Source organism: Numenius arquata, chromosome 6, assembly GCF_964106895.1.
Source record: "Numenius arquata chromosome 6, bNumArq3.hap1.1, whole genome shotgun sequence".
Taxonomy (NCBI): Eukaryota; Metazoa; Chordata; class Aves; order Charadriiformes; family Scolopacidae; genus Numenius; species Numenius arquata.
Genome location: NC_133581.1, coordinates 54008563 through 54033758, shown reverse-complemented (window position 1 = coordinate 54033758; position 25196 = coordinate 54008563). Strand labels below are relative to the sequence as shown.

The window sequence follows — 25196 nt, the reverse complement described above, 5'->3', positions numbered from 1 at the left end:
GGCCAGTTTGCTCACAAGGGCTGGCAGCACGCCAGCTCCCAGATGTTCACCTGGAGATCTGAGTGATGATACCAAACCTCCAAGGGACGGCATCCTGTCCTCCTTCCTACACAACATATGCACTCGGGGCTATGTGACCTCCTGGCCTTTAGCTGTCTATAATGGACTTCTCTGCTGGAGCACTGACCCAGGTGTATCCTGTCCCCTGGCAAATATTGTGTGGCTGGAGACCTGCCGCCAATACAAACCATCACCTCAAAGGAGAGAGAGCTGAGTGCCATAGAGAGAAGGAACTCAGGTGATGTTGCTCAACAAATTCTTTGTGCAAAAGGTCTGCAAGAGTTCTGCTGGATTTGCTACATGAGTTGCTGATCAGCATTGCTGAGCAGAACCACCGCTCGGCACTTGATCCCTTCCCAAGAAAAGGAAGGAGAGGAAGGAGGAAGGCATTCAGACTGAAAAGGTAACACGAGGATCACTCCTACATCTAATTCAGCCTGAGGAGACCTGAAGCTATTGGCAGTGAATGCTTTCAGTGATGAACATCAAGATGTGCAAATCTGGTTAAGAAAAGGAATGTGAAAACTGGCCAAAGTATTTTAAGCAAAAAGGAAAGTAAGTGATTTTTTGGAACAGTTCAAGCAGGTATGGGGTTTTTTTTAAAGTAACAAATTAATTTTAAAAGAAGTAAAATCCCACAGAACAAGCAATTAAGCATGCATTTTAAAAATAAATTAACATTTCACCTCTAAAACATTATCACCAAAAGCATGTGTAGTGAACTATTTCACAAATCTTACCGCTTCCCAGAAAGCATTGTGGCATGTCAGAGAGAGGAGAAAGCTAAAAGAAAAGAGAAATCCTATCCTGTCTTTCAACAGGAATGGTTAGGGGTTTGTTTTTGACTTCCTAATTATGGGCTTTCTTTTTGCCTGCTTCGTTCTTAAAAAGGAACTCATTCGGTGAGCTCTGAAGCCCAGCTGTGAGTCTCAGGAAGCCACTTCTGGCCCACAGAGAGTACCGGGTCTGTGGCTGGAAGCCCCAGCCCACACGGCACCTTACCCTGTCTTCTCAGAGACCACATCAGCACAGATGTGCCACCCCAGAACAGCCTCGCTGCTGAGGCCCAGTAGGGCTGCTGCTGAGAATAAAACAACCCCTTGCAGGCCAAATGAATAATACTACATCCAGCCATCTAGTCATCAGATTCCCCTAATGATGATGAAGGAAGCTTATCCAAACCAGATTCACAGCAAGGCCTTTGCTAGCCAAAAGAATTTTCATGTCACTGTTAAATATATTATTTTCATACCTATTCAAAGCAGTGTGATGTAAGTAAAAGGCCTGAGTGCATTGGTGATCTTCCTCTTCCACTCCAAACTCTAAACCATATGATCTTTGATATCAGTACCCCAGTAAACCCCTTCTTGGTTCCCAGATGTACCTTAATAAAGTTTCAGTCGAATACTAATGACATAATTGGGGTAGAAAGAAAACAAATTCATCTTATGTCAGTATCTCAACAAGGCAAGACATGCTAGATTGGGAAAAATAAGTCTATTTATCTATTCTATATTGTATACGTACTATTGCTTTCAGCAGTGGTTTTGCAACCAGTTGGTCCTTTTGTCAATCCCACACTCTTGTCAATAAAACCTTCACATTCACAGCACAACGATTGCATTTCTAGAAGAAATGCAGTCTAGAAAGTCAGTGCGTTCTACAGCGTATCATGCGTGCATAGCCGTATCTATAAATATAGCAACAAGAACATTAGAGAAATACACTTCCTAATAGGATGTTTTTCTTAAAGCAATCTTTTCATGTTATTACCTGTTACAGGTGTACTCTAAGTTGTTTGCTTTTATCATTTAAGAAACTGCTGCTTCAATATTTTGGAATGCACCGTCAACACTAAAGGCTGAAGCGAGTGATATTGTCCCAAACCAGCACAACTTGATTAATGGCCTCTATTGCAACGAGGAGTCACACCGCAGCGCTATGGATTTGCCTTTCTACGAACGCAAAGAAAGCGAGAAGAACGAGAGGAGGACGGCTGTGCATTTAAAAGGCCAAATCACAGATCTCAGGCAGCGGTACTTATTTCACAAATTAAAGGGGGTTTTTCTTGGGTTTTTTATTGCTTTTATCTAGCCCTGGAACTGACGAAGGGACCCATAAATTTAATAGTCAACAAACCTTATGGAAGTATGACATTGAATCTTAAATTAGCACATACTAAATGAGATCTTCATTATGGGATTCAGTGCCAAAGATATTCGCATTGTTTATGCAACTTCACATATATCTTTGCAGACAAAACTAAAAATGCTGCAAGAAAATCCTCATTTCTTTCAATTTTAGAACGAGGAGTTATAAAATGTTAATTAGGTACTCTGAGAAACGGCAAGTATTTTAACATTTTGGATACGTTGAAATAATTCAGAAGTGAAGACATCTAACTTACGTCACCTAACTATATTTCTCTCTTGAATGTCACAAGCATCCGCTAAAGAACAAACATTAATTCTAGAATGCTCACTGAATGAAGCAATTTTAATACTTTTTTAAAGCAAGCCAGCCAGGATGATTGAGGAAAACAGCACATCTGCATTAAGTACACATGCTTTAAGTCAAAACACATCATCTACTCCTCACCACTCAATTCAGTAACCATTCTGAAAGGCCACCTTTGCTTTTATACAAGGCTCACAGTGTCTTTTGTGTTTTCTCTATCGCCCTTCCCAACGACAGCGCTGGATCACAGAGTCGTAGCATGATTTAATAGCTGGTATCTTAGGAGGGACTAATAATAAAACCGCCCGGCTCTCGACTTCCTAGAAAGGCAGAACTGCAGAAAGCCTCATCCCACATCTTCTCCCCGTCACCCAGGCACTTACCGAGGAGGCACCGATAACCCAACAGACCACACCATTTCAGTTCCTCGAGTGGCAGAAACACACACTGAACAGTGCAAGAGAAGAACCTGGGTCTCGTGAGCTTCAGCTAAGACCAGCTCCCCTGTCTGAATGGTACCATTTTAAAAGTACATACCGGTAATAAAATTCAGGGCTTACAGTATATTGGCTTAGGGGCAAATCAGCCTTACAGGTTACTTACAAGGTACAAGAGGTATTACACTGGTGTTATTTGTATTAGCAGAGCGGCCGGGACTTTGCCCAGTTCGGACCACCAATACGCTTAAGAGAAAGGCAACAAAAATACTACGAGGTTTATAAACACAAACTGTAAAAACGCGTAAAGGAACGTATTACCTGGACAAAGGAAAGATAGCCCTGGAAAGCAGTGAGAGAGAAACGGGGCATAGCAGTCTTCCGGCATCTAAAGATCACCATAAAGGTGACAGTGATATATATTCACCACGTCCACTTGCAATAGAACTAGAAGAAGTCGGTTTATCTGGCAGGAAAGAAGATTTAGCTTGGCTACCAGCAGAATCTTTCTTCCCAAAAGGATACTGAATCACTGAAATAAACACGGAGAAAGCTGTGGAATCTATTTCACAGATTTCAAAGAAAAGCATAGATGAATTTCCATCAGAGATAAAAGAATGATTAAGACCGACGTTTGTATATTTTATTTTTAGAAGATGTCTTGTGGGTCAAGAGTTGTATCTCAATACCTATGTGAATTTTAAAACCTAATGAGCATTTGTATCGATTAAACCAGCACAACAATTTAAATACAGGGAAGTAGTCAAATAAACCCACTTGCATACCTTGAGCTAGAACCCTTATGTTAACACATGCAGCCATTCCCCTCTGGTTGAAGTTTACTTTTGCATCTTGAAGTGGATCTTCACCTTCTTTACAAACTAAGTTCTTTCCCCTTTGAAGACGTTTGCCCTAACTCTAGTTCTTATCCATTTCCATATTTGGTTCCCTATTTTACGGCCTTTTTTGTTATTCTCAATGTTGTATCATCCACCCTCCCTCAGACCATACATTTCTGAAACAATCTGTGCAGTCTCCACAACTTCCAGAATCTTGTTAGCAGAAAACACTGTGTGGCCACAAAGGTCTAACACCTACCAAGGAAAACAGAAATAAAGTAAGTTATCCCATAAGGAAATAAGTGAAAGCACTTCCAGAGGATCAGGAAAAAAAACCAACAGTGTCGGAGAGCCATTTTCATCTCTCTCTGTGCATTTATGTGAGACTTCCACTGAAGAAGCAGAAGCTGCCCGCTGGGGACTTCACAGGGAAATGAAACTGTAATTCTTTCCTTACTACCTTAACCTTCACCCAAGCAGGCGGTGCAGCATTTCCATCTCAAGTTAACTCCTACTTCACTTTCAAGGTGAAGGAGAGAAGCATTTTAACAAAAAGTTAATCAGATAATCTGTGTTAATCAGATAAACTCTAACCAAAGACTGTTTTGTGACAATTCACTGAACCTTCTAAATTGAGCTAGTACTGCCATTGAGTTAATACGATTCTGCTTGTGTGTAGATGACTTCTCTTTTAAAAGAAACCGGGTACAGGTCTGAAACGAGAATACAACAAACACAGGAACACAGGTCTGCTAAGAATTTTTGAGAGATGGGGTAGAAAATATAAAACTGGCATTTGTACTCGGCCAGATTATGGGATAAAACTATTAAACAGGCTATTCTTACAGTCAAATTACCAGTAAGGAAAATGGAGACATGCTTTTAGCTGCTTTACCTATTGCTTCTCTCTTTGGAAAGCTACATACACGGAACAGGCTCTCTTTCCTTTGTCCGTGGGTGCTCCAGACGTTGCAGTTGCAGTAATGCCAGTTCAGTTCAAAACGAACTTCCGCTAGTTCAGGCGAAAAAAAAACCAAAACCCAACAATAGAAATGCATATTAGCTTCTTTAACTCTTTTTTTTTAAAAAAAAAAAACACAAAACCAAAAAGCCAACCAGGAAAACCCACAGAAACTGTCGAGGCTGCAACAAAAGGCTCCCAGGGCAGCACGCTGCAGGAACAGGGATGCTGAGGAACAATTTACGGTTGGTATGTATATCCCCACTGCTTCGCTGTACCAATTTTGGTTGAAGGCCACACGCTAATCCATGACTGTCTCTTTGTGGGGTCAAAACGCCACACTGAACTCGCCAAACTCTACAAGACCAGGCAGAGGTTGGAGAGGAGGGCACAGGGAAGAGCTCCCCATCTCCTGCTCCCTTTACGCTGTCAGTGGGAGGCCTGAAAGCGCCCTGCACAGAAATGAAGCCCGGCTGAGGCAGGCACCTTCACCTCACTGACACAGAGAAGTCCTAACGTTTATCCCTCACCCTTTGCAAAGGGTCTCCCAGCTGCTCTTGCCAGCACTCCCAGTTAGGAGGCAGGGCGGGATAGGGAAAAGGACCACCTGATGTCTATCTCCCAGCGATCGGAACCTCCAGCCATGGACAAGGGCCACGTTGCCCCAGGTCCTGCATACCCAAACCAGCAGAGGAGTGCACACAGACACGTGCAGACGAAAGGGGACAAAAGAGTCATGACAGACTTTTATAAACTTTATGTGGGACCCAGTATGTTTTACAGGAAACAAGGATTATGACCGTGCTATAAACTGTAAGTTTTGACTTGAAGACTAATTAAGCCGAGAAGAAATACCAACAGGAGAAAGAATAAAGCAAGCAGTCACCTGTGAAGAGATAAAGAAACTTTCCAACTCTAACGCAGTTAAATAAAGGACACAGAATCAGGCTTACTTGTGTGACCCCACAGGACAACTAAATTAAGCAGAAGTCAGAGCTAGAGAGCTCACAGATAGGATATCAAAATTAGATACATCTGTTTACATCCCGATTTCAAAACTTAACATCTGAGTTGTAAGCAATAATTATCCGCAGCAGGCTGCCACCTGCTACTGTGTTAGAACCACTACATCGACACCTACTTCTTTACTAAGTTAAAAAAGCATATGTGCATATACATACATATTTCAATAATGAGCCACGGACATTTCATTCTCCCATTATTTTTTTCTGCTACATTCTGTGTTTATTTAATAGTTTCATCTATTTTAAGAGGCAGCTGTTGAAAGCACAGGATTTTTTTGAGGTAGGTTTCTTGGTCTCTTCTTCATCCCCGACTCTCGCAGAGGGTCACTGTGACCAAGCGCGGGCAATCACTGCAGAAACTCAGGTTGTGCTGCCAAGCAACGAGGACAGAACCTTTTAGGGGAGACCACACCACCCACAACCGAGAAGCCCAACTTGCTTTTTTCCCAGATGCTTCACCAATTCATTGCGCTCAGTGTCAGGTAGCCAAAGAATTTCAGTTCCTAACTTACCACTCCACACATTTTCTACATTTAATTCAGTAAAACCCTGCAAGGGCAATTCAGGAGTCCCACCTCATCGGTGGCAAAGCCGAGAGAACTGCAGGAAGAGACAGGAACGGCTGCTTTGCCTTCCCTTCCCTTCTTCAGCTGTGAAGCAGAGAAATCTTTAAGAACAGACAGATTGCGGTACCATTAATTCTGGGGAAAACAAAAGCTACAGCTACACCATATAAATCTGTCAGTCACCTAAGTAACCCTTCCACTGTCAGCGTATCGACCCCTGATGCACTGACACCCAGCCATGGCCGAAAGCACCACCACAAGTTTCCCTTCCCGTATTTTCTTAACTCAAACAGAAGAAACTTCTTAACTCAGCAGAAGCAACAACGACCTTCCATTATGAGCACACTCCAAGACTGGAAAACCACAGCTGCTGCACTGTAGGCATTCAGTCAAATTATTTAATTCTCCACATTTTCTAAACCACACCCATTAAAAAAAAAAAAAAAAAAAAAAACAAACCAAAAACCCAACCAGTAATGTAATCAGGTATATTAAACTCTATTCTGTACTATAAAAGCACTAGAACATTGGCCAAGCATCAATGACACTCAATTCAGCAACAAAAACACTGGGTCTAAACACACACGCATTGTATTTTATAAGGCAGATGAGAAACATATGGGCAACAGCCCTAACGCACCATCTACACGCCTGGGGAAGGATTTGTCAGTCAAAGAGGAAGGAAGTGTTCGCTTTCACTAGCCATGATGACAGACTAAACTCACCCCTTCTGATTCCACGGAAACTATGAATTAGTCGAAGGAACAAATCTGACACAAGCCAACGCTAATGTTACATTTGGTTCTCAAGGACAGTTCTCATCAGGAACCTGTGGTCGGCCGAGGCGCCCGGACGCTTCGGATCCAGCAGAGACGGGTTTTGATACAGCAACCGAAAAACCTGAGATTTGCACACTGAGTGAATCACAGGTAAAACGCACCTTATTTGAGATTAAAACGCTCCAGTCTCTGAAAGTGTGTTCAGATTTGAAGGCTGTCGGGAAGTTTTTGCAGTTACTTCTGCCTGAGCCATGTGACTCAAGATGCTCTGAAGAACCACACCAAGCATGAACGCTGCACGCACAAAAACTGAAAGCAGCGTCATTATCAAAGCTGGAGTTATCCCACACAGCTACAGAATTACGACCAACAATGTACAACTTTGAAAATTTAAAGCTGACCTCAAAATCCAGTTTTTCCTTCTGGTTTAAAAACTCCGTAAGAAAAATAACTTTAAGAGACCCATTCCTTTAGCATGGTAGAAATCTGAAAAACTGATTTCCACAATCACAGCCTTTCTTGCTGAGCAGCTCAATCAGGTGAAAAATTTAAGAGGTCACATGACCCACAGAATTTCACAGTTAAACAGAACATCTTACATTCTGCCACTCCGGAGGTCTGTGCCCCCCTGCACGCACGTACCCGCCTTGGGGTGGTCACACAGAAGAGTCTTCACCACTATGAGAACCACTTCCAAAATTCAGCAGTTTAAAATACATATCAAATGCAAGAAGAGAGACAGACACCCCACCCCCACCCCCCGAGCACGCCTTAAACACTCGGTGCCCTCAGTTCAACAAGATTTACTGCTAAATTTCACCTCTGTGCATGTGAGAGATAGGGTGCTTTTGCCTTTAAAAATTTAGTAGGCAACTAAACTGACCATTATACACAGTAAGCATCTTAGTATTTTATTTGTTGCATCTTTTATACAGAATAAGCTTCACTGATATTTAATTCACTGCAGTATTCTGCTGATGTAGCAACAAAAGATTACATTATAAACAAAGAACAAAATTTTGACTTGAAAATTTTTTTATAGATGTGTAATTTTTTTGAGTTGACAAACAGCATCACAATTACTAAAAAAACTGAAATAAGCATGTAAGCTAAGGCCAATTTTTTTTGTTTATCTCCAATTGAGGGTTTTTCTTTATTTATCATAAATATTGGAAGCTTAACCCCAGCAACTAAAAATAAACATATCTATAATTTCCTAGCAACCAGGATTCAAATAATGGACAAAACATACAACAACAAAAAAGCTTCTTTTCACTTAAGTTGACATCTGCGATCTATTTACACTATATATGTTAAAGTTCCACAAGGTCATGGAGGGTAAGGAATTTTGAACCTGTTAAGCATTACTTAAAACGGCAATTTGGTAACTCAGGTCTGGGATTTTAAAACCACTAAAACACTGAAAGACAATAGACTGCAGTATGTCTATACCAACATTACATAAAAAAGACAAACTACTCCATAAAGTGTCACTGAGATGCTCAACCAAAAATAATATACATTTGTATCTTTATCAAGATAGATATTACTGTAAAAATGCTCACATTAAAAAATATAGTTATTATTGTTTGGATTTTCATTAAAACTAGAAGGGACTACATGAGCCAAAGTATGAGGAATTCGTATATAATGACATGCTTCCTCATTTTATAGCACTAATAAAAATAATAACAGAGAAAGCTCTATTATAAATCTTTAATAACGATGGAATAATTTCCTAGTATCTTTTAAAACCTTTACTATGTGGGTGTATGTGCATGCAAGTCTGTACACATGTGCTTGTGTACAGAAACACACAAACACATAGAAAATATCGAAGTGTACATATTACACATACACACCTATCCACACTCCTGCACACAACACTTCTGTAATGCACACGGTATGCAGGGACTCCTCCATGTGACACTGAGCGCCACACGCCAGGCTTTCTTATTATTTCTCTCTTTATGTTTTATCCAGTAAATGTAATTAACGCTTTCATATTTGGCCAAAGATAAGTGTTAAGCTTTTTAACAATCATGAAGTGATTTAGCCTTAACATCTTACACAAGAAATAAATGATACTGCAAATACTTCTGATCACATGCTCAATATAAAAGTTTGTCATGAAATGGAATGTAAATTATTCTAGAAATTAGTATTCAAAGATTAGTTAAATATTTATGGCAAACAACTCGGAATTTGTAGAAAGTTTTAAAATGTAATTCACATTACAAAGACTGGAGATACTTTATAGATAGAACTTTTAAATATGGATATGACTGGCATTTATTTTTAAGCTTACTTCTATTAGAAATAGACTTGTTTCCTGTACAGGTGATGCTTTGTCTATACCATATACAGTAGAAAAATAAATTCTTTAGCAACCTAGAAATAGTTTATAAAACTCTTGAAGTTTCATTTTCTTTGCTAAACATGCCAAGATTAGACTGACAACTATAAATAAAAGCTATATAGACAACAGGTGAAGTAGAACAAGTTAAGAATACTACAATTTACAGGACAGACTTTATTGTACTAATAATTCCTGTGTGCTTTGCAATAGGAATAGGGTTGACTTTTCTCTTTTGTTTATGTTTTCTTAGAAAAGATAATTACTTGCAAGAATATAACACAATATCAAGATAATTTATAATATACATGTACTTCAAACAGCAGCCGGGTTTATGGTATCATAGTAATCCAGAATGATAATCCAAGTCATAATTAGAAGTACAATACCTAGGACATAAGTGGGAAAGGCAAATTTTATTTTGGGAAAATGGAGCAAATCAAACTCTTAAAAGCCTTAATTCTCAAAATCATCTATTTACTATAATACATACAAGACGATCTTAAATCTTGTTATAAGAGAAGATTACAACAGTGACCATCATAAAGCTTTTTTTTTTTTAAACTACACAAAACATTCTAGCAGCTGAATGAGCCAAAACTGTTTTCTTCTTTGCAGAAAAAGGTATCTTTTGAGCATGAAAGAAAAAAAGCTGCTATGAAGAGTCTCACAGGTAGTGATATCTATGGTCTCCCCTTTGCTACAATTTGTAACCTTCTAGGTTTTTTACCACTAACAAAATATTTAACCAAAAGATTTGATTAAATTAAGCAGCATTCTTTTACAGCAAAATTGGTACCAATGTAAAAGGAAAATAAATGAAAAAAAAAAGAGATAATTTAAAAATATGGTGCAAAAAAAAATTCAGTCATTTGAATTTTTAGTACAACATACCACAGGAAAAAAATATGCATACAAGTTTATGTGATTTTATATATACACACTCCAAAGAGGTTAATTGTCAGTACCCAAAGTATTTATTGCTATGTATTAGCAATGCATTTTTGTATATCTTTAAAGGGTCACATAAAAATAGATTTAAAGAATAGATTAATTGAAGTCCTAGATTAAAACATTGTTTGGTTTAGAGAATTTTACTACAACAAAATTCATGTTTATGTATGAAAAGTTATATAACCTTATATGAAAATGTCATGAACTATCTTCTAAACACTACATGTATTCCCAAGTGGGAAAAATTAAAATATCTAAAATATATTAGATTAAGTTTACAAGACCATCAATGATCTTTTAAACATGCAGCTGTTTACAGAATTAACAGTTTTACAAAATGTTTAGTTCGGTAATGGAACATAAAGAAATAAGTAGGCAACATCAAAATTTTTGTACAATATTTGAAACTCACTTTTACAACAAGCATGTCCTTGGTATTGTGCTGTAAGAAATAATAAGCAAGTTCACCCACCCTTAACAAACTGTCCACAGGTATACTTACAAGTAAAGATGGATGGTGAGGGATTGGAAAATTCTCAACAGTGCATTTTGCATTCTTCCATAAACCATCCTAAGCATACCGTCACATAAGTAGCCAGGAGATTACAAAATAAACTATAGCTGGGCTTTAGTTGTTTACACAGAATGCTTGAATGTGAATAAAACTGCCAAAAATAGCGTGTTAAATAACAAAAACAGCCATAAAGCAGGCTGTAAGCGTTGAATGTTTCATAAATGTAATTTTTTTAATCATTAAATTTCTATAGAAAAATTTTATTCACAATATATTGTGACAAACCGTCACAGGAATGATATAGTGATTGCAATAAGGTATCATGCAGCAGCAGCTTTGTACTTTATAGCTATTTTTGCTTTTAAAAATTAAACCTCTCCAGTCATGCTTATCACATAGTTTTTATCTGCAGTGTGTACAAATGAGGAACACAGTACGGGATATAACAAAAAGATGTCCAATCAGCTGGATGGGAATTATTTTTCATAAATATCAAGTACATTACTGTATCCTGAAACATGCATGTCTATAGCTTGTCTTTACTGTCCAGTGCCAGGCTGCCTGCAATCATCTTCTATTTATATAATACCAAGAGGGTCTGCTGGTAACTGCGACTGAATCAGCTGAGGCTGCAGAGGTGGTGGTAACTGAAGAGGTACCATGGGTTCCACCATCTGCACGGCGTTGGAGGGCGGCGGCTGACATGCCACGGGGTTTGGTGCTTCTACGATCTCACCGTTGTAAAAGAAAAATTGACACTGTTGAATGAAGGTCTCTATAACCGACTGGTGGATTTTGGTGGTAGAAAGAAACTCTCGGTTTTCAAAATCAGGTCTCATCAAAGTAGGCCAGAAACAAATCGATAAGTTATCAGCAGTCATAAAGTTGGTTTTATACTGCTGACTAACCCTGAAACGAGAACGACATGCACAGAATGAATTAAAACTGGTATGCAATCAACTACAAGTATTTTCATAGCTCCCTAACTGTAAGCAGCATTATTATACAATCTCAAGTTTTTTTTCTTACTTTCCTTCAGCTATCCATTAAAACAATCATTCTTGGTTTTTTTTAAGCGATTATGCAGAAGAAAATTTAGATATCCAAATCTGGAAAAGTCATGGTTTCTAACAAATAAGTCTGATTAATCAAAAAACTCAACATCCCACCAACATTTTGAAGTTACAATAATAATATAAATAAACTTCAAATTTCTCAACCAGCTATACGATTTCATAAAATTAAAATTTTGTCCATTAAAATTTCCAGAAGAAAAATGACAGAAATGGCTTCTTACTGTAAGACAGTCAGATATTAACTAACATCTATGGCACTCAAAGAAAAAGACATCACATTAGATCACAAGTTAAAAATAAACACAAAACCAAAAAACATCAAGTGTCAATTAAAGCACATCTCTACAGGTTTTTTCATACTGGCCAGCAGCAGAATTTGGTCAAGCTGTAAAGAACATCATCAGTGGAAATATCACTAATATCAACAACACATTAATTTTGTTTTATTTTTCAATGTATAATGCAAAGCTTTCCAACTAGGTTTCCCACTTTTAAGCGAGGGCTGAAACAGTTTCTTCACTTATAATCTCAATTCATTATTACAATACTATTAAAAGAAAAGAAACAAACAAACAAAAAACAAACCGTAAAAAACAAACTGCCCTGTTACCAATCTCATCATCTACAATTAAACGCTTCCTCAGAAAAAACACCCTGCTTTTCATAGTAATAGGCTAGAAAGTGCCAGGATATTTTGTCTTCTAAAAATACTCTGCATTCTAAAGTAATAACACAATTTTATCTGGAAGTAATTAGTGAGAGATTCATGAAAAATTGCATTAATAAATCTGACATACACCGAAGATATTCATTCAGCTGGGAACATGCAATTCCTACATTTCAGTAGATGGCACAAAGGTAACCGAGCTACAGTTGTCCTGCAGAAATAAGATGGAAAAATAAAACTTCTGCAACTTGTCAGTTACAATTGTGATGATTAACAAGAGCAGACTGCAAGAATTTCTGACAGCTGCCTGTAGTCCATAGATGCAAAAGCTGTGAAAACCATAGTAAACACTAGAATTAATGCTATAAGAAAATATTTTCACTCATTTTCAATGCATGCATAGTGGTAACTATAAAGGGTAGGCTTCCATTTTAGCATGCGCATTACTTATTCCAAATAGCGTGAGGGTACACAAATATTGCCTCTCAATCTGTTTTGAATAAGTTTGGTCCAAAGGATATTTGGATACTATTTCTGAGTGACAGTAATATTCATAATCTCTTTCCTAAGAGTTAAATTTCATTTAAGGATTAAAGAACCCAAAAAATATAAATGTAAGCTTACATTGTGCTTAGTATTTGTATTAAGGTTTTCTTCCTATACTGAATTCTTCTGTGTATAAATTCCTCCTAGACTATAATCTAGGGATAGAACAGTAAGTGAGACTTACCAAATATTAAATAAAATTTAAGTGTAAGACACCGTGATGGGACAATGAATCTGTAAGAGTTTTGAATCAGAACTACCTGTACCTTTTCTCTAAAATGAGTACAATGAAGAACACCAAAAGGGATTTCAAATTCTGTAATGGTGTTTCATTAGAGAACAGACTACAACAAGTTATGTTATAAAACTGGGGGAAAAAATAGCATCTGCTATGTAATAAAACTGAAATAAAAGCCAGATCACCTATTTTGCAGACTGCTTTTTTCCTAGCATTTTTACTCTGAATTTAAAAATCCTTCAAGGGGCTTCTTCAGTTGCAGAGGCTAAAACCTATACCCTCCAACATCCTTTAGCACCTTAAGCATTTGATTGTTTGTCTTGTCATGCGCCTTTTGTTCCCTCTTGACATGAGTTCACTGCTTGCTGTCTCTCTCATATTGTTTCTTGAATCTAATCTGATCTAGTCGTAGACTGCTGCTGCTGAGGACAACGGGAGAAGTTTCATTCTTCCCCTCTCCCTTCTCCCTGTCCACCAAATTTCTGGCATCAGGCCACAGGGTGTCTGATATCAGCTAGCATATTCTACAGAAAACTGCATTTCCCCTATTTCTGTTTTCCTTTAGAATGTTCTGCAGCTGCTTAATGAAGTGGTGGGAACCTATGGCTAGAGTGAGAAAAGGAGAAGAGGACTGAACCTCTTCCCTGGTTGCAGCTCACAACTATATTAAACATAACAAACAAACAACTTTATTCTCTCTCATGTTTAAACTTTGACCTCTGTCCTTTCTAAGGGTAAACAAAAAACCTACCAACCTGTATGCCATCTCCTACCAAACTTTCCCAAATTACTTCAGAATCTTCTTATAAGTGCTTAGTAAATGTCTATTCACCTTCTTTCATGTTCACTCAAAATGAAAAACTAACAGTATGTTTCTCTTGATCCTGCCACCTTCCTCCACTGTAAACCCTTCAGGAACTTCAGGCTGTAAACGTGCTCTATGACCAGACTTTAAAAAATATGATATAATATTATATCAATGATATATCAAGAAAATCTGAGAAAAGAATATACAAACCTTTTCAAATCAACCTCTAACTCCTAGTTTCATATTCTACATTTATACTAACAGATGAGCAATGTAGCATGAAATTTTCAATTCCAATAGTCAATTCATTATTACAAAAATATTTTTCGCAATTGTTACAACTGAAACAAAAAGTAGAAAAATACTAAACCTGTTTAGATGTGTTATCACATATCTGAAGACATCATAGTTCACTGGGTGGAATTTCTTCACTATTTCTTTCAACTCGTGCAGCCGTTCTGTCTTATCCATGATTTCTATAGAAATAAGTAACATTTTCTGACATATCTAGAAAGATGTACTGTATAAGTGTTGCTAAGTCTTTTTGCTAGTATAATGGTACAGATAAAATATCCACAGAGAAGTATCAAGTGAGAAAATATTTGATAAAATTCCTATCTGCATATACTGTTGCACAGAGTAACTTTTTTATTACAGCGGTAACTATCTAAACACAAAAATATTTTTCTGTATTTAAACAGAATTATTTATCTGCATTTAACAGCAAAGAATCACTTGATAAGCTCATCATTTGCTTGTGGAATGATAACTAAGAATGTGACAGGGTCATTTTTTTTAGATTTTCCTCTACTTGCAAAATGTTATGACTCAGATATATCGATAAAATTTATTTGGGCTGAAGTTTCATAAAGATTTGGGGGAAAGAAGACATTCACATGAACTTCAAATATCTTAAGCTTATCAGTTATTCAAATAATAAAAAAAAAATTATGAATAAGCTTGGTGCAGCTATTTTAAATATACTGTTTAAGGGAAAACAGGGATTTTCACAGGCCCAAGGGACATAATTTATACTTCAAAAAGCAAATAATCAACATGTAAGAAAGGACTATGGAATAAAATAACAATTTATTTTTTTTTTTAATAAAAAACAACAAATGCTGTTGTTAAAACAATTGTGGAAAATACCACTAAAGTAATGTAGAACCATACATTCTGCAGATATATACATACTTCTATTCTATATCATAAAAAGGGAATACAAGCTCACCTCTATTACTTGACTGCATTGCTAAAAAGAAACTTAATGTACCCTAGTACTGTACAAATAATGTTAAATATCCTCTAGTATATCCCAAATAAAAATTTAAAGCAGTATTAATGGCATTTTAAAACAGTAAGTCCACTTATATTCCAAGCTATTGCATGTTTTCACTGAAGTTTAACTGATACACTTTTAAGAAAAAATAAAACTTGATTACATTAAACAAGCAATTTGCATGAGAAGCACAGCATAAATACCATAAACAGGTATCTACAGATATCATCTAAAACTACAACATTTCTAATTGACTATATACATATTAATCAAGTGCAGGCCCAAGCCTCAAATTTACACTAGTATTTTCATGTTTTGAACACAAAAGATTAAGAAAACTGTATGTTGAAGTTGTATCCTGCAAAAAATGCGTAGCAGTGTTTTTCTGGAACAGTTTGCTGCCAATACAAGAGAGAGACTCTTTCAAAAAAAGAGAACAATTTAGTCACTTCAATTGGAAGTGTCTGAAAAATGTTTGTAAGGCAAATAAATTGGGTATTTCACCTTATGAAGAGATCAAAAAGAATTTGAAAAAATCTAAAAGAGAATTACCATAATATTCCTAGATGTGTCTGATTTCTAAAGCCTACTTTGAATGTAAGACTTCATGAATTCAATGTTTTTTCCCCCCCTGTTAACAACTGCAACACAGTTCCAAGAGTTTTCATCATATGCAGGACTAATACAGAGTGGGGAAAAAAAAGTAGATTTCTCCAATTAAATTTTCTAGGAAAAGGGAAAATAAGCCACAACTTACTTAGAAAAAATAACATATTGCATTTATTTCATCCTATAGTTCTGTTAATTTTAAAGAATATAAAAAAAGTACGTCTAAGCAATTTAAAAATATTTCAGTGCAGTTAGTCCTTTCAACTTACAATGAAGTAAGAATTGCAATAAGGGCAATCAATATAACATAATTAGATTTGGACAAGATTGTTTATTACTTACTTGATGTTTCTAACAATTCCTGATGCAAAGAGTAAGGAATTAATGGATCTGGCAGATCTGCAAAGAAAGCTTTAAGAGCTCCAGCCACTGCATTTACTGTTACTCCCATAGACTCTAGACTGATATTATGATCTGTAAAACAAAATGAAACAGCAGTGTAAGTAAAATGTACAGCTATCACTCCTTCATAGTGTTTTATGAAAAACAAGCATTTATTCAAAACACTGAAAATGAAAATTTGCCAAACATTTGATAAAAAAAATGCAGAAAAAGGCAAACCTATGGATAAGCTGCTATCACTTTGACCCACATGAAAATCAAATATAAGAAAATCTGATAATGTAAGAAAACAGAAGATGATCAGAAAAATCAAGTTGTCTAATTCTACATGCAGACTTAAATGCTTTTCTATTTGTCATTGACTGGCTTCTGACCTATCAATTTTGCCTAGTAATAAGTTTAAAATTCTATTTCCCAAAATTTTGTTCAAAACTGGTACAGGGCACATTAATTTGCAGAATCCATGTGATTGTGTTCATGTGACCACATGAAGCCTTTTTAAAAAGGACAACAAAACATGCCAGTGACTATACATGGTCATATAAACCGTCCCTGGATTCCCAAATAACAGCAGCTTTAAGTTTTATAACTAGTGAATTTCTTTAATTGAAATTTATAATAATAAATTCATGCTACATAATTTTTAAACCAAGGCTAGAAATGGAAGCATTGTAAGCCACAGAACTTGAAGTATTTAAAAACCGAAATTTTGAAAATGCAAAGTTTACTTTTCAAAAGCCTGCTCCGCCTGAAACTCCGGAACATCCTTTAACAAGGTGACTGAAGAAAATCTAGCATTATACTGAGATTATCTGAAACAGCATAGTGAGGCATAAAAAATTAGTATATTTATCTTCCGTACCATCTAGGAAGAATTTTACTATTTTTCACAGGATCAGCTTAATGATTAATATCAAAAAACTTTTAAGAAGTTTTTTCCATAAATTAAATGAGAAAACAGAACGAAAAAAAATAATGCTCTTTCTTTCAACACATCGATGTGAACAGCATAATCTATCAGTCATATCCCAGTACATTTTAGCATGAGAAAGGTTGTGTCAGAAATTTATTATGAAGATTTAATTGTTATTCCATATTATCCAAGAGACCTTTCAATAAAATAAGTATCAAAAAGTACTACATTGGCAGGGGATAAGAGGTGAAAGTGGATGTCTTAATGCCTAGGACTGATGAACTACTAACACAAGGAGCAGCTAGGACTGCATTTAAACTCTTTTAAACACTAGAATACCACCTAGAAAATATTTAACAGCACTTAAAGCTAGCTGCAACAAAATTCTATCCCATCTTTGGTTTATACACAGCTTCACTGGTAATAGCCTGGACTATCCCAATACAACCTACCAGAGCATGAAGTACTAAGTGCTATGGAAGTCAATTTGAAAGTGCAACCCTTTTATATTGCACTGTGCTAAATCCATAGAGAATTCAAATTACATTTTGGCTTTAAATAATAAAATCTGTCATTACCTTGATCAAACTGTTTCTGAATGTTGTCTTGATCTGTTTTATTCCCACTAACACGGTACAGGCCTTCAGTACATAAGCCTTAGAAGGGGAGGGAAAAAAAAATATTCAAAACCAAGTTTATATACTACAAAATAAAACAGAGCCAGTCATAATTACTCATTGAGAAACCAACAGCAGGAATGTAAGTCTTAAGTGCCTAAAAAGTAACATATTAACCATTATAGTAATACAGGACTACCAAAACACAAAACACCAGTTGTCTATTGAGTCCACTACTCCATTTAATATGAATCTGAGAAAAACACATTGTAGGATAACAAGAACCTGATCGCAGGCATCTGTAGGACAGTTTACGCAAAATGATTCTCTTCCTGATCTCAACTAAACTGTTGTTATTTGCATCTTTTTTTTCAATCATCAAAAAAATCTCAATTCTGGGGTTCGGTATCCACAGAATTTACATTTTTAAAAACTGTCTTCACAATTTAGGTCTAACAACTTACTATGACAAGCAATAACACACTAATAAAATACTCTGCAGAAAAACCAAGCATCTGTAATTGATTCCTGATTTTTTAATTTCATGGTGTAACACACTCCTGTATGAGACGAGGACTTAATCATCTATCATATTTTCCCTTTTACCATTTATATTTTATAAACGTTGCATCCATTTCTCCTCACTTCTTTCCTAAGGTAAACTACCACATCATTTACAAGTCTTCCTTTAAGGGCTGGGGAGGAGGGGAAAAAGAGAAGGGTGTTAGGAAGCAGAAGTTCTCCAGGCTTCTTACTATTATTTTGTTTTACTATGCGTTATGGACTCGTCATAATTACAGCAGGCATTCCAGATAAACGTTAAAAAAATTCACCTTTATTATGCACACACACATATACACAATCACTTCACTGCACTCCAGTGATTATGCTTCCTGTCATATTGCTATTTTTTTCCCATGGCTACTCACTGAATGAAAGCATCCATCCTGCTAATCACACTATTACCCAAGATTTTTTTCTTTGTTAATTTGGAACCCATTAAGGAATACAAGCAGTTTATGGTTCCATAATTCTACAAGTTACCTTTATGGGTGCAAAATTATCTATATGCTAGATGTCCATAACAGGACATGGTCCTATTTAAAAATCCACAAGTTTTGGAGCTTTATGAAATCTCTTGCCTTTTTACCATCACAGCCCAGTAACTGAACGCATTTTGAATTATTAGATCAATACATAACGTCTCTGTCACACCAGTGACCAACTGTGCCTTTTTAGTTACCAAGAAACACTAGGAATCCTATTACAATGTCAAAGTACAGAAAGCACTTAATGCTTCATACTGCTGGGAAATTTATGCCAATTAATTTGATATCAACTCTTTTAACTCAATTCTTCCTTCTTAACACCTTGACAATTCACGTCTCTTTCCTGCCTGCATCAAGATTTAGTAAGCTTTTCTTCAATAAACTTTTATACCTACCAATTAGCTTTCCAAATCCAAATCTTTTGTAAACATACACCTAAACAGTCCTTCCAAAAAAACTGAGCCTCAAAAACGGTTTCAATGATTCAATAGTTTCCACAGCTGGAAGGGCCTGTCTTCAAAAGAATGCCCTGAATGTGCTACACACCATCACAGACAGAAACACTTTGGATTCCTCTCCCAGAAGTTGTAAATAAAGAAATATAAAAAAAACCACTGGTAGATAAGAACAAGCTAGGATCGTGATTCCCTTTGTTTAGTATGGGAGAATTCTCAGTTGGAGACCCTACAGCCCCAGGGTATTCTGTGTTTTATCCAACTACTATTCAATTTCTTTCTGCACAAAAGAATTGAATATGCTGCAAAAGCACGTTCTGTGAAGTCTGATCCAGTCACTGTTTAGTAGGAGTGTTTAAACCTTGAATACTTGAACGGGGCTGCTCTGGAAACAGATGCTCTATTGCATCTGGGCTCCCCCCCCTCTCCCCTTCTATTTCATCATGTAGCAGACACCTCTTTGCTCAGACCAGCACAGCTCTGAGAAACATAAAAAGAGAACTTAGAAAAATTTTCAGGTTAAACCAGGAGATGCCAACTGAATTTAGGCATCCTCCAAAAATAGCTAAGTGCTAAAATTCTGGCTTAAGCTAACCAAACTTGTCTTTTAAATTGCTCAAGCAAAAATAAATTTTCTTGCTTGTATATTCTAGAGAGTAACAGTTCATTAAATGGTTGGTCAACTGTCATTATACTGTTTCTCTAAGGCACACAAGGAGACAAGTTTAATCTGTTTGTATGCATACACACAGCTAGAAGACTGAAAGCACAATTTTTAAGTAATACTAAAATTCTCTCTGTTCTTTTTTATTATCCAACCAGGTCTCTGCAATGCCTGTTACATCAAGATCTATTTATCAAGTATAAGACACTCTAGTTCACTAGTTTTAGCGTTTAAGCTTCTTGTGTATCCATAATGTATATCCACATTGAGTGAGGGCACATGACATTTATTTTTTCTTGACAACTTCTTAAAAATTCAGTTCCTTCATCTGCAAGCCCATTGATTTTTTCAGATTTCTTGTCTATTTTCTTATCCTGTTTCCCTTCTGGTTCAGCTGTAATTTTCAAGATATCCTTACTTGTTGTGGGAACAATGGCTGTTTTAATATTACGTATCAGAATCATCTGATCTATTTGTTTCTCTGTCCTGCTAGCTTTACTACACCTTTACATTTAAAGAATTAGATCCTCCTTATTTCAAGTCACAACAGCCTATATTTACTTCAAGATAGAGCTCATCTTTGTCTAGACTACTCCTTTCTCAAAATACCTCTAGGACCTAGCAAATTCTCTTCTTGCACCTTCTTTTGTGCATCAGGGTTGTGATCAGGGTTTCATCCCATCTGACTGTAACTTCACATGGGGTTCAAAGCATTTCAAAGAAAACAAGCAAGGTGGATCTGCACCTACACACATACTTAGTTTTTAGGACTCTTCCATTCTTAGGCACCAATATATTTCAAAACTCTTGGTTCCTCCACAGAACATACTAATTTCAGCACAAGGGCAGATCAAAGTCTACCTAGTACAATATCCAGTTTCCACACCAGTAAGTAGTATACGCTTGAGGAAAGAGGTAAAAAGAACAGGAGAAAAAAAAAAAAAACCAGCAATTTTTCTGTGGTATATCCTCCCATCTTTCTGCAGATGGTGGCTTACATAGGCTTTTGCACAAAGTGTTGTAATAGCCACTTAGGGATTTATCCTCCACTAATTCGTCCAAACCCTCCAAGTCATTTATTTGTCTTTACAACAACCCACAACAAACAGTTTTATAATTCAGGAAGCTACAACATGAAGCACACTGGGTTTATGTTCAGTTCCTGAAGTTTTCATGAAATCTTTTTTTCTTGAATAACAAGAAGCAGTAACTTATCTACTCTTTCCCAATTTATATTATTTCCCTTCCTCATAATTTTTCTAAGCAAACCAATTCAGTCCCTCTTTATCCAAGAGATATTATTGTCATATGCAGTATCTTTTCTAACTCTCCTCTGCTCTAAGACTGACCTGTATATAATACTGACAGTATTGAAACTGTGTGCATGCCACGATGTTACATAACTGCATGATTTTTTTCCCCATATGACTCACTCTCGTAATTCTTTTAATTCTTTTTGTTAGCTAGATAGCAATTACTGAGAGTTGAAGCTTTCAGAGAGCTGTCCATGATTATTTTAAAACCTCTTCCTAAGTGACAACAGCTATACTAATATTTAGCCTGCAGAAAAGTCACACCGTATCTGCCAAATTGACATCTATAGCCAGGTTCCACTATCCCTGCGCTGTCTACATTTCTAAATACATGCCACCTAATCACAGCAACTCTGTCTCTCCTCAGTTTAATTCCTTCCCCTACAGTGACCAATCGAACTTTTCAGGAATCATTCTCCACTACAATAGATGAGACTATCATTCTCACACTTACCTTTGTAAATATTGTGATCTATACCATTCTAAAATTTTATTCCACAGATTGACCTGGCATACCTTTTCTCAACCCCTATGCTACCCAGACTACACAAGACTAAAGGACCCGCCACCTTACTGATCCAGAACAGTAATTTCTACATACACCTAGAACAAATGTAATTACAGAGCAAAGAATCCAAACTCTTTTCAAGTAAGTCTAGCACTAAATTTGCTTACATAAAATACACGTAAAATTCTACATTTAACGTGTTCTTAATCTGTGCATATCAACACTAGCATTTAAAGATCCATGACATTTAATTCACGCTCTGAAAACCAGAACCAAAAATATCTTACTGCTTCTTGTAATAAAATAATTTATAGAATATTGAAATGTTAAATAAAAAGTAAGCCATGTAAGAAAATAAGCAGTACTTTTAGAAAGACTCAAAAAATAGGGAGCTCTCATCCAATGCTGAATTAACATTTCTACAATTTACATTAACCAATTATTAAACAAGCTCTCAATCATTTTATGAAGCGTCACTCAATCACCTATTTCACGGCCTGTTCATTTTGAAAAAAGAATAAAACACTTCATTTAGTATGACATGACAAACATGCCTAGGAAAAGGTAGGTGCATTCTTTACTTCATTAGAAATGGGTGACACCTGAAGATACTCTAATTTTCCAGGCGCATTAGCTGTGTGGTCACTTTGGGCCTGGAGAAAGCTAGGGCAATGCAAGGAGCAGTGTAAGTACTGTAAGTACTCTGCAAAAGATACTGACATCTTGGCCCTATCTGCATTGTTTAGGAATTCTTTACATAATTCCGTGATGTTTCCTTTGACAAGATACCTTAATTAGCAATACAGCTCAAGTGCACAACATGTGTTTATGAATATTTCAAAACATATTTGTTTACAGTTTTCAGTGATTCTCACACACTAATAAATTAACGCATGTGCTCCTCCTCCATCCGTCTGGTAGTCAGTCTTCCATTAGGAGAAACAACTAATGCCTGTTTTCCCCCCCCTCTTGAGTTGGAGCAGGGTTTCCTCCCTGTTGACTAATTTCAAAGCTGCATAACACAAACTGTTGTACAGTTTCCTAACTACTGGAACCTATTCTATGCCAATTTTGAAGTGATCACAGAAGGGATCCTCAGGAGGTCATCTAGTCCGACCTCCTGCTCAAACAAGGGTCTATGCTGAATTCAGATCAGGTTGCTTATCTAAATCTGATCTTGAATATCTCCAAGGATAGAGAGCCCACAATCTCCTTGGGTAACCAGAACCAGTGCTTAAATAATCATCAGAGCAAGAATTTTGCCTTTCTTTCTAGTTGGCACCTCATATTTTAATGATTGTCTCTAATCCTCGTGCCATATACTTCAGCACTTTAGCCTGGCTGCACCTTCTCAGTAGCCTCCTCATAGGTTTGGGAAGCCACTTTTGGGTATCTCCTCAGCCTTTCCCTCTCCAAGCTGAAGAAAACCACAGGTCAGGAGCTCCAGCCCCTGACCCTCTTTCTGCTGGACTCAATCAAGTTTGTCAACACCTTTCTTGTAGTATTTCAGATGAGGTTTAACAAGTGCAGAGTAAAAACGAATAATCACTTCCATTGCTGTCGTGCCTACCCTTCTGTTGGGACAGTCCAATACAGAAGGCATCGTTAGCAGGATGCACTACTGACTCATGCTTAGCCTGTTCTCCACCACGACCCACAGATCCTTTTCAGCAGCATTGCTATCCAGCCAGTCAAGCCCTCAGCGTGTACCACTGTTTAGTCCTTGCAAATCAAGTTGCAGGACTTGGCATTTGTCCTCGCTGAATTCCATCAGGTTCCTGTTGTCCCATTCCTCCAGCTTATCTACATTCCACTGAACAGAAGCCCTGGCCTTGAACATATTAACCACACCACCCACTCTAGGATCACTCACAAACATATTGTAGGGCTATTTAACTCTATTCTTACTGTATCTATCCAGAATCAAGAGTAACAGAATCATGGCCTATGCATTTTTTTGATAAACATATAGCTTCATGGGCAGTTGAGTCAACTTAAGTGATCATTATGACTAAAAAGATGGTCTAATTCCCTGCCTGATCAATCAGTTTCTATCCTTCCTATGTTCCTAGCTGCATAGTCCTGCTCCCTGCCTTGCACTTGTTTTGACATATATTTGACCCTTAACTTACCAACTGTAATACTGAACAGCAGGACCTTGTCCATTTTTGCTGATGTAGCTTTCCAAGACAGTGAACTCCACTAACTCCACTGATTCTGAGACATCTGACAAGTGCCAAAAGTGAGAAATGGCAGAAGCATACGGCAGCAGAGAATCTTACTGGCTGTTACCACTGTTTCTTATGAAACTATCCTCAGAGTGACTGGTCTCATATACCAGCAGAGGGGGGGTGGCCTCTCTTGGCCCATTCTGTTCTCACTGTCCAACAGAACAGACTTCTAAAAGCCTGTAGCTGTCCCAAGCCCTTTGAATAAAAGGGGAGATAATGCATCTTGAATTTCTGGATTTTGCAGCCACTATGAATATATTTCAATGATTTACCAGCCTTTTTACCTTAACAGGTGCTGCCGGCTCACTTTCTTTGCCTATTTCTACCCAATCTCTGGAGACAAACTTCGCATTATCTATACTTTCAGTGTCAAAATCTGGCCTCGTGGCAGATTCAGTGTAAAAGACCTGGGTATAAGTTAGATAAGAGGGAAATTCACAGAAAGCGGTATTCTTTTACTCAAATTACCTCCACAACTGTAAATTTAACAGCATTACAAAAAGGTTTAAATATCAAAAGCAGTAATTAATGTACATATACTGAGGACACAATTTTTAATTTCACCTTTAGCTCTCCACAGAGACCATGTGAGACATTAAACGAGCTGTGGCTCTGTCAAATTTATTCTTTATTCTTTATTCTGTTCCTTGTCTCACATAAATTAAGTAACTAAGCTAATAAAATACATATTATTCTAATAAGCTTATCTTCCCTCAATTGTTTCAGGTAGAATTAACACTGTATTAATGCTATCGGTTTTCTATGAAGTACAGAAACTAAAATTTCTAACCTTGTCAATGAAATACATGGATATCAATATTCTACGAAGATTTTTTTTAAAATATTTGAAAACCCAAAGAAAAAACATATTAA

General features: G+C 36.8%; 1 protein-coding gene across 1 annotated transcript in view; it reads right to left on the bottom strand.

The window, feature by feature from the left end:
* Positions 1-9399: 9399 nt before the first annotated feature.
* ARHGAP5 (Rho GTPase activating protein 5) overlaps positions 9400-25196 on the bottom strand; it is a 49567-nt gene continuing 33770 nt past the window's right edge. The window contains exons 5-8 of the mRNA XM_074148396.1: positions 18065-18142; positions 16514-16645; positions 14654-14759; positions 9400-11857 (exon numbers count right to left, since the gene is read on the bottom strand). Coding sequence (XP_074004497.1) covers positions 11527-11857; positions 14654-14759; positions 16514-16645; positions 18065-18142 — 647 coding nt within the window. The 3' untranslated portion in view covers positions 9400-11526. The remainder of the gene's footprint in view (positions 11858-14653; positions 14760-16513; positions 16646-18064; positions 18143-25196) is intronic.